Source organism: Palaemon carinicauda, chromosome 1 (assembly GCF_036898095.1).
Source record: "Palaemon carinicauda isolate YSFRI2023 chromosome 1, ASM3689809v2, whole genome shotgun sequence".
Lineage (NCBI taxonomy): Eukaryota > Metazoa > Arthropoda > Malacostraca > Decapoda > Palaemonidae > Palaemon > Palaemon carinicauda.
In genome coordinates this window covers 111,345,711-111,357,048 of record NC_090725.1, presented here as the reverse complement: position 1 = coordinate 111,357,048, position 11,338 = coordinate 111,345,711, and the positions used below count along the sequence as shown (strand labels likewise).

The 11,338-nt window shown below is 33.0% G+C and overlaps 1 protein-coding gene across 1 annotated transcript in view; it reads left to right on the top strand.

Moving 5' to 3' along the window:
- The window catches only part of m-cup (mann-cup), a 104,849-nt gene extending 95,673 nt beyond the window's left edge, over positions 1 to 9,176 (top strand). The window contains exon 2 of the mRNA XM_068384043.1: positions 219 to 9,176. Coding sequence (XP_068240144.1) covers positions 219 to 437 — 219 coding nt within the window. The 3' untranslated portion in view covers positions 438 to 9,176. The remainder of the gene's footprint in view (positions 1 to 218) is intronic.
- Positions 9,177 to 11,338: the final 2,162 nt, after the last annotated feature.

The window sequence follows — 11,338 nt, the reverse complement described above, 5'->3', positions numbered from 1 at the left end:
GTAAGTTGAGGACCTACTACAATGAAATAAGAATAACTTCATCATCATCATCTCCTACCCCTATTGACACAAAGGGCCTCACAATGAAATAAAGAGTAACTAATGTATATTATTACTTCTGTATTATTAGCTGTACTCCTATTCTGCATTATTCTGTTTAGTACAGAACTACTGTACTTTTAGTCTTTTATTATACTAACTTGGATGATTTATTTCAGATCGTCGAAGTGTTACTAGAGGCAGGAGCCCACGTGGACCAGGTGACGTCCCTCGGGGAAAGGGCGAGCACCTTCCTACGCCAGAACTCCAAATGCCACATCAACATCTTGAATTACACCACCCTGAAGTGTCTAGCAGCAAGAGTTATTCAACAGTATAGGATACCCTACCGGGGCGAAGTTCCGACTCATTTAGAGTCCTTCATTTGTATGCATTAAGTGTAATAATTGTGATAACTTTTTTCGTTATTAAACCGCTCAACTCCCCTCTTACTGCTGTATAAGGTAAAATTTGGTCAAACATGTAGAATGTTCGTAGGTTGCTTCTCTCTCTCTTTCATTACATTATTAGACAGTGACTACGTTGGAGTTGGAACTATAGGTTTTTGCGTACTCGAAAAACCCCTAATGAGAACATAATACAGTGATGTTAAAAGCTAATATGTATTTAATAGATACAGTTGTTTTTCATAAACATTGTTTCGTAAGTACTTTTAATTAATTATTTTTGAATGAAGGGAATTGTTATCCAAGATAAAAGTATTTGTTTACAGAAGTACAGTGAGATATGGATAAAATTTTATTCATTTATTTTGATACAGTAAAAATAGTATTTCTAATAATCAGGAATTGTTATCCAAGATACAAGTATTTGTTTACATAAGTACAGTTAGACCTAGATAAAATTTTATGTATTTTGATAAATACAGTAAAACTGATAGCATGCATTCTCATGAAGGGAATGTCCACATGAGATAGAAATTGTCTTGGGCAAATAGGGGAATAAAATAGAAAGTAAAATACTGTGAAAAGAGCAGAAAGATTAAAGTGCACTCTCATCCACATTAATGTGAATGCTATCCTCAACTTTGCATTTTGCAGATACCTTCAGGATGTTTTTCCCTCTTGTAATACTGTATAAATCGTGGATTATAGCAAGATAGTTCTGCCATGATCAAAGAAATGCATTGTGGGAGGCTGTTATAACGCTATCACTGCCCCAAAACAGTTTGTTTACCTAAGAACACCAGATCTTTTGCATCCAATGGAAACATAAGAGGTTAGTTTCCTTTCCCTGTAAGTAAATTATAGTTTTTTCTTGTAGGAATACTGTTTTTGGTAATTTATTTAAAACTTAGATTATGTAATCATAAAACAAGGGAAATCTAAATTTTTTGGGTAGAAAATGACAAATTACTCATAGTTAATGGTTATTTTTCCTTTATGGTTATGTTTTCAAAATCCTACTACTTCATGGGGCTATATGAATTAAAGCCAAGCCCTTGATAATTGTATTATGAGATATAAATACTTTTCAAGTAATTCAAAATACAGTACAGTAGTGTATAAGGTGAACAAGCAAGTTAAGATAGGTAGTTGAAAAACCTCATATCAGTTTACCTAAGTGTAAACTGTATATTAATTTTACTCACATTTGTGTTGAAGAGAATGCAATGTAAACCATAGGAAATATTTAACTTTTTGGTTGTTTCTTTCAAAAGTAAGCGCTTGGCATTCAACCGTTAATACCGGTTCGGTATAAGGTGTCACTTCGTAAGATAGATAAATTTTGATCTCGCATAGGCTTTCAAGGAAAGCCCCTTTTTCTTAATTTAAATTGTGTTTTTTGTTTTTAAAATACTGTAAATGAATTTAGTACAGTAGGACTGGTGAATGGAGAAGTATCGATTTAAAAGGTCAAGATTGAGACGACTGGCGAAATCTAACCGAAGCCTTTCGAGCTAATAGGCGTGGGAGATGATGATGATGATGATGATGAAAGTAGGACCCTTCGTTAGCAAACAAAATAAGGCAAACTTTGGATTACTATCTCAGAGTATTAGATGTAAAAGTTGTGTGGATTTTCACAATACTGTATTTGACAAAAGATGGGCCTTGAGACTAAAGTTATTTAATTTTGTGAGAAATGGCTGTAACTTTGGAGAAAAGTAACCTTTTTGACGGTGGGTTGCTCAACCTTGATTTGTTGTCTTCAAATACTGTACTTGTTTTTTTTTTTTTTTTTTTTATCTAATTAAGATAGGTATCCAGTTTGACTGATATTCTTGAAGTTTTTAAGGTATTTAGGCTTAAGTTTCTTTTAATTTTGTTCAGTATCAAAGTCTCTCTCTAAATTAAAAGATAGACTGAAATTAGTAATAATTTTCTGTGAAACATTACATATACTGTGTGTTTAATATCAGAATACCGGTGCATACAGAATATACTTGAAGTAGAAGATACTACATATAAAATTACTTTGAATCATATCAAATGCGCCTTGTCTATTCTGCAAAAATTTGGTATTAGTACCTAATTTTTTGGATATCACTAGTTTCAAAATTCCTACATCCTGCATATTCATTTTCAATTTGTTAAAAAAAAAAAAAAAGATTGAAAGCTTTCCCGAAGATGCTGGTGTAACCTGCGTAGTTCAACATGAATTATTTCAAAGCAATTTATTTTCTTTTAACCTAAATAATCTTGCTTAGCAGTTCAAGAACTGTTGGATGCATCTGGTATGGTCATTAATTGGTTATTACTGTACTGATATTTTGTTAAACAGAAGTTGCATCTCTTAGTTGTGTTCAATGCAGCATTCCATTTTGTTCATTTTTATTCGACTGTACTGTCTTCTTTGGCTAAAGCTTTTCCCGCTATGCAGGGTCGCTATTTCTTGAAAGCTGTTTCCAATTTCTTTGGTGTGTGATGTCCTCCACCGTGAGATCTTTCCCCTCCATATCTGCTGTTACACACTCATCTACCTTCTTTGACCTCCCCCTCCTTCTCCTGCGACTTTACTGTATACGGCTTAAATTAGTTTTTGATCAATAGACCATGGAAATACATATGTATACACTGCCAAGTAGTTATTACAGTTTATATTGAAGAGATTAATAGCACATAGAAGGTCTTTAACTTACAAACTTAATAGGTTTCAAGAAGTTGTTTGGAAGTTGAATTGTTTGTAGGTCGAATTTTGTTAAATTTTGCCCTAGGGTAGGCCTAACCTGACTTCCATGCCAACGCTTTCCAGCTACAAAAGTCGGCAAATAATCCTGTTTGATATGAAATAAATATCAGATTATTGAATGTCATTTTGCTTACTGTATTAAATGATATATAGTTTTCTTATGGTATTTTGTTATCTCACTACAGTATAATAACTTTTTATACGATATCTAAGATTTCTGATTTCAGTCAGATTTGTGATTGTATCTCAAAATGTTTTCATGTATAAGGCCCTTCCATATTTAAATGTCAAATATCTAATGCTTTGATACATAAGGCTTTTACATTGAGAGCCATTTTATTATTATTATTATTATTTGCTAAGCTACAACCGTAGTGGGGAAAATCAGGATGCTATAAGCCCAGGGATCCCAACAGGGAAAATAGCCCAGTGAGGAAAAGGAAACAAGAAAAATTAGAATATTTTAAAAATAGCAACATCTAAAATATTTCTTATATAAACTATAAAAACTTTAACAAAACAAGAGAAAGAGAAACCAGGTAGAATAGTGTGCCCGAGTGCACTCTCAAGCAAGAGAACTCTAACCCAAGACAGTAGAAGACATAATAAATTATGGTAAAAATACTGTTTTATTTATTTTAAAATTGACAATGGTTTTAATAGAAAAATAAAAAGAAATAGATTCCATGATATTCTCCTTCATCCCTTGGCTCTTGATATCTATCCTTGTTCAGTTCTTACTCTGTACCCCTTTCCATTCTTCCATCTTGCTATCCAACCTCTTAAACGTTCATTTCGTTGTGTAACTGCAGGATTCATAAATACCAAATCACAATTGCTAGCATTTATTTATGGTAGAAATGTAAAGAAAAAAACTATTTACAAAAATGTTGTCATTAGCATGTCAGTTTGGTTTGGATTAAATTGTAAAATTTAGGTCTGAGATCAGAAACTGACAGGTGACATATTTGCCATGCAAGTGTTTCAAAATTACTGCCATGAAATGCTTTTCGTCTTGAAAGACTGCTAAGCACTAAAATTTAAAATAAATAACTCGTATAAATAATATACAGTATCTTGGCCTCTTTGGGATCAAAGGAAATGAAGACTTGACAGATTAGCCAAAAGCTAGGTCAACTTGATCAGATCAAACTAAATGAATTCTTAGCACAACTAAAACCTGTCGAAGTGTTTTGAATATATAGGAACTTTAATGGTATGATACGCTGTTAATAGTCAAAACGATCAAACACGATACTGTTGGGATTTTCACATTTTAAATTAAGTGTTGAAGTAATTTGGTTCATTTTCAGATGTAGTCATATTGATTCCATGACTATAGATATAATTTATAACCTTCTATAATACATTTCAACTCTTTTTAACTAAACCTGACCACTAAATAAATATGGGATTGTTTTAATTTTAATCTGAAGCAAATTACAAATCTTGGTAATAAACCTGTAAGAAAACATCGTAATATTAAAAAATCTCGCTTGTATTCTTTTGTATAATACACTGCGTACAGATATTATATATTTTCTGCGTGCTGTACTGTATACAAACAGGGTTTGTAAAGTATGAAACTAGGGTAAGGTTCCGTGTCTTTAAGGAACATAATAAGGAATGATATAATCGGTCACTATTTACATTATGTTAATACAGCAGTAGGAGATTATACCTGATCTTTTTTATTGTATCTTTTTAAGCTTTAGAAACTGTAACTGAGTTATGATTTATAAGTTGAAGAATAATGGTGTAATTATTTGTTGGAGTAATTAGTTTGTGATTAAAAGCAAAAAAAAAAAAAAAAAATTGTATTTACCAATAGTCTTGTTTACCACCAAATTGATGGTAGCTTTTGTACAGTATTGATAAGGTAGTCTATTTTTTCATAAGCTGAACTAAGTGTAGTTTTTGAAATAACATGTAAATTATATAAAGGGCTGTTGTTAAGGTCATGGGTGAATTTCTGACAGAAATTGAACTATTTTTGTTTGACATGGAAAAACTTTTAACTTGTAATAATGTTTTTAAGAGCGGTAAGGAAGGTGAAGTATTGATGTGTATGTATTAAAAGGGATTACATAGTAAAGGTTTGAGTACATTTATACCTCTCACTCTTAAGGGTTTAGAGCATTCAAAGTTGCAATGGCTTGTGGATGTTGATTTCCGGTGAAAAGCTGAATTTGAATAAAACTGGAATATCGTAGGACAAGATCATCTTTATAGCATGAAATTAAGACTAAATGATGTACATAGTGTCCTTTTTTTATCATTGTGTATGTAGTTAATCTGACCAGGAATAAAGTTATACATACAACTGTTCATCTGGGCAAAGATGAAATATGTTTAAACTGTGTGTTTTTTATGCTATGTTTCGAGTAAAATTATACAGATTATACCTCAAATGGAAATATACATACCGGTATATATTTTAGGGGTGTAATTATGAAGTCTTTGGATGACTTGACAATAGGAAAGTTATGAATTATTTGAAAATTATAGAAGTTATCATTCAAAAGTTGTTTAGATGTCAGAGGCATAAGTTAACCAGGATTTTGCAAAAGGTTGTTTTAATCTTTGAATAGCCGACGCTCTTCTCCTTAGCTTTGGTTATTAACCCTTTTACCCCCAAGCTATTTGGAACTTTTGAACCCTTAACCCCCAGGCGTTTTCTTTTTCAAGCACATTTTGCAATATATTTTTTTCAAATTGCTCTAACAACCTTAATTTTCATCATAGAGGGGTCAGGTTGGTCTCATTCTTTTTGGAAATGCCTGAAGTTTCTCATAAAGTTATCATAAATATGCAAAAACATGTAAATAGCAGTTTTTTGCAAGGATGTACCGGTACGTCCTTGGGGGTAAAGGGATGAGTTTTATGAAATGTACCAGTACGTCCATTGGGGGTAAAAGGGTTAAAAAACTGTACCTAAACTCAAACCATGTTAGTGATATACTGTATCTAACGCTATCAGGCACCTGTCATATAACATTAGGTCTGCATTATCTGTGATATCATATTCTTTGGGGGATAGCACAGAAAGTACGAAACAGCGAGTCTGTCAATTAATTAGGAATAACAAGATAATGCATTTTGTGGAAAGTTTACCGACTACAATTTTGCAGGACTAGAAATTATGGAAAATTTCAAGAATTATTTAATCGATGAATATGATTTCAACTATTTAACCTAAGTAACTTGTGATTGTTGTATTAAATATTCTGCAATTTTATTAAATATTCTGTATTTTTTTTTTTAAGATAAATTATTTTATTATTTCTACAATATTTATGCCATTTTAGGTTTTACTATTGATGTTTACACACGAAAAAGTATTTTTGTGCTCCTGACAGATACTGTATGCTGCTGTACTTTCCTCTTCAGATTATATTACATTTTAAATGTGGATACAGTATATGCTGAAGTTAGTACTGTAGATATCTTTTATACTGTTGCATTTTATAAATAGTATGGAGTTTTCTATTTTCAAGTGATAATGTATTCATTAAGCTCTACTGCCTTTTTTTTACTTATTTACAATATGTTTATTTCCAGTGTGTGGTTTGTTGATATTTTAGTTTGGCAGAAAGAAGTACTTTTAGACTTTTTTGTTTGTTTGTTGCAAGTTCTTGTAGTGTAATGGCTTTTCTGTTTAATGTCAGATGAAGCAGTTTCCTTACTGTTTACTTACACCAAGATCATTCAGGCATGCAAAAAATGTACTTTATAAACATTAAGAGCTATATGCGAGTGGTTAACATTTAACCTGCACCACTAACGAATGTATTGGCATCATTAATGGATGAAGTTCATGCAGACTTACGTCAAAATATATTAGCGAGCTTAGTACTTTAGGGTAGAAACTAGTTAAAAGTTTCACGCCGTCTTAATGAAGACACTTGTATATAAACAGCATGTATATTTTGAATACTTCAGATGATATTTTCAAGTTGTAGGTCCTTCTGAGTAGTGTAGTTTGTATGTTTTATCCTACATTACTTATTAGCGCACAAATCCAGTACGAAATATATTGACAGAGCCAATGCCATAGTACTTTGATGACAATTATAACGTAATCCTGTGAATTTCTCACCGTATTTTTCCAGCATTTTACACTTCAGATAAATTTTAATTGCAACGTCATGTTCATAACTTACCGTGTATCATACATAATGCATTGAAATCCAAGCTGTAAATGCTAAAAATAAAGGTTAACCTTCTAAATTTTAATAAAGGTGGGAATTCATGTTTACTTTAAATCTTATTTTTTTTTAAGTACTGTTGTCATTAATTTTTAATTAACCTTCATTAACAGTTACACCAATAGATGAAGTTTCAATATATTAAGTTTTCCATCAATATGAAATTTTAAATGGAAATATAGTTAATGTCAAGCACTAAATGAAATTTTTTTTCTTACCTGGATATTTTAGTATCTAGTTTGTGTAACTTAACTGGTCACTTAATTTGGTATATAATCAGTGTTCTATTAAATTGTATAGTATATGTATGTCTTCTCTCTTTTAGTTAGAAGGTATGTTTTTTCTTGGTGTTCTCAGCATTTTGTCAGTTCATAAACTATATACAAAAAAACTTGTGCTGTGATCATAAATAAGTACATTACTTCATTTATTTTACATTCCTTTTATCCAGCCTTGAAAAGTGAGAAAAGGCAACTGGAATATTCTAAATTAAGAACAAACTTTTTTGCCCATCCCTTTTTTAGCATTGACGATAATTGGATTAAATTATATTGATATAGTTAAAGGTACATATTACATTTCTAGATACTGAATATTTTCTTTCATTTCATTGTCAAACTGCAACTTCGTTAAGAGTGTTTGTTGCTTTAAAGGTTTTTAATACAAAGGAAAAACTACATTTTGGTATCTTTGTTTGAAGATGCCTTGTGTGTTTTTTGTACCTTTCAACATGGTTTTGTCAGCTGGTTATCAATGTTGTTTCGCCTGAAATGCTTCAATAGTTCAGTTTCTCTTTTGCTCTTGTACAATTTTTTTTTTTTTATAACTAAATAATAGATGTCAAACTTAATTGGATGTATGTCATATTTTTTAATAGTTCCCAGAATAATGTATAGTTTAGTTTAGTTTTAGCTACTGTATATTTATTTCTGTACTTAATGGCTAATTACCTTAATTTTCATGATAAAACATTTAGCAGCTAAGGTTGATGTGAATAAGCTTTTGTAATGGGTACTTACCAGCAGAATTGTATAACACAAGTAGCTTCATATATTAGCATTGGGTTTGCTAGGGTTTCTATCAGTTTTATCTGAAAAGCTGCTTTAATTTGATGGAATATTTATAAATTTGGTAATTCTGGGTTTGCAATATATATAGCATTATCATCACTTTGTTACACAGGTTTCTTTGTGGAAACCAAATCTATGTATAGTAAACAACTTTAATTTCACACTTTACTTTCATGTAAATTAAACTTTTAACTCAAGTCAAAATATTTTTATATAGAAAACTAATTTTGAACTTGATATATATAGCATTTGCAGCAGTGATTATCATGTACACTTGCTGGAAAGATTTGAAATATTCCTCCTACCTGAAATTGTGGGTATAATATATATTGATATACAACAAAACAAGCCTCATTAAATACAGTAAACATTGCATTGTTAATCTTAAAATGTCTTTTAGTCACTGCTTTATGCATTCACATAATTGTACCTTAAATCTCTCTATATGCTATGGTAGATGAATGGGAAATCTTTCAGCAAGTTTATTTTTAAACTTGCACAGAATTTTTATCGTAACTTCAGGAATCAATGTAATTTTGCAACTAGTCAGAAAGTCATAACTAAATATAACAGCCCAACTTTTATGTACTGTGTATATAGTCATTCAGATTAAAAATTCACTTTTTATATTGCTTACCTCCCTTATAACCTTTTGTTAGGTTACCAATTTTTGAATACATGAAATAATAATACAAATTAAAAAATATTTTTTATTTACTGTACAATGATTAAGATACAGGATTGAGTATTTTAGATATACTAATTAAGCACATTGAGTACAACCTCTCCAACCACAAATCTAAACATATTTTGTTCCAACACAAAATACAATCCTTTCGTTGTTTTCTATGGATATGTTTTCAACATGGGGTGATGTGAACTTTTATATATCCTTAGTAAAAATTCTGGTTGTATAGTTAGGAATAATACTGATGTCATTTATTGCACAATTATTAGGCAGATATGAAGATATTCTTAAAGAAAAAGGGGAAAAAAAAGGTCATAGCAGGAAAAACTGAGAACTTCATGTACCCAGGGCAATTAAAGTACACACAAATAGTATAATGGGTGTTACATTGTTCTATACCAATTGAAATTTTACATTATTAATCCCTCTGAGTGTGTTAATATTGCAAGGTCACTCTAAAACATTGTGAAAACTGCTCAGGGTTCTAAGTTCCTTGTGAGCTTGGCATACATAGTTTAAGGGTTCAAGAGGATTTATAGTGGTTTCTACACATACAAAAAAACTTTTTTTTATCTTCTATGGTAAAAAGACAAAGGCTAAGCTGGAGTAAGGCAGTTAAAACTTATAAATATATCTGGAACTCAATATAATTTTAGCTGTCACGGTACACTTGTTCCCCTCTGCTGGAAAATTTAGCACGTTTTGCTATGGATATCTTTACCTTTCCAGCCTTTCAAGTGTTTGTGACTAGCACTGCAGTATTACTGGTTATGAGAAGCATTGAGGGTGATCATCGTAGGCTGTGACGGGTGTGCCGAGGACAGGAGTGCACCGAGGCCTTGACATATAAGGAGGGACCATCTTCCCAGTGGATTTTGTTTAGCAGGAAGAAACAGTTGCGTACTGCGTTTCTTCCAAGAAATCTTCCTGGGGGTATTCAGCAAAATTCCCAATTCCCTAAAGAAAATGGGCGCTTCAGCAGTTCTTGGGAGAAAGATCTCTCGCAGCTTACCATCCTGAAGACATCTTATATTTTTAGCTGCTCTTTGTATTTTGAGGTCTTTCTCCAAGCAGCCAAACTGTTGATCTCTCTACTCTGGAGGGAGGTAAGAAAAAAAAAAAAAAACCTTCAGTAGGTGGTTTTCAGCTTCGCTAGCGACTGTACTGTCAATTCCAGGACCTTCTGCTCCAGATCCTCTGCTACTAGACAGGCGTGTCTTCATGACCATCTGCTCCTGTTTACACTAATCGTACAATGAGCACTTTTTCCTTGCCTTGGAGACATTCTAGATGCCTCTCGTCTTCAGATTCACCTCGCAGGTCCCATATGTGCTACAGATCGCACCATCGGAGGGATTATTGTTGTTCTCGTTAGTAAACTCTTCTGTCTAGTCATCGTTCACCATTGTGCTCCAGACATTCCTCTCCTAGGTGCTCCAGGAGATAATCTCCTTTGCACTTTGCCATTAGGCTCCAAATGATTTTTATCTTGGACATCTAGTGGCGCTTCACTTTTACACTTCAGGCACTAGTCGCTCTTGCATTCCAGTCGTGCCTCACCCTCGAGTTTAGGCACGCCTCACTGTGAGGCACTCCGGTCGCTCTCTAGGAACTTTTCGCCCTCTATCTCAGACTCCAGGTTTTTGCCAAGTGCCCCAGAGAATTATCAGGTTTCAGACGATGTTGAAGCGTCCTTTGGCACAAACCACTTTCTCCTACAAGAGGGGAAATTACTAAGAAAGGCAAGCTACTTGCGGGTCATGTATCTACAGATGACAGCCCCCTCGCTAAGCCCTCCAGGTGTTCTTTCACTGGAGATTCTTGCCCTAGTCTGTATTCATCAATTCATCTCCATCCAAGACTATTATGCCTAGATTCATCACAGGACTTTAGGCACAGTCATGCCACTTGCCAATTCACTTTACTTCGGTGAAGATGGTTCCCAAACACTGATGCAGGTTCAAAATCCCAGTTACCCATCCACAGGGAGTCGAAGTGATAATCCACAGGAGTTCCTAGTTGCCTAGGAAGATATTTTTGATGGAGGATTATAGGCCCGATTCCTATCACATTTACAGAGGAGCACACTCAACCAATTTGTAGAAATTGAGGTTCAGCAGAAGACCAACGGTACAAGACCTACGTTCCGGACTTCCTTCACCCTTTTCAGCTGTTGCCTA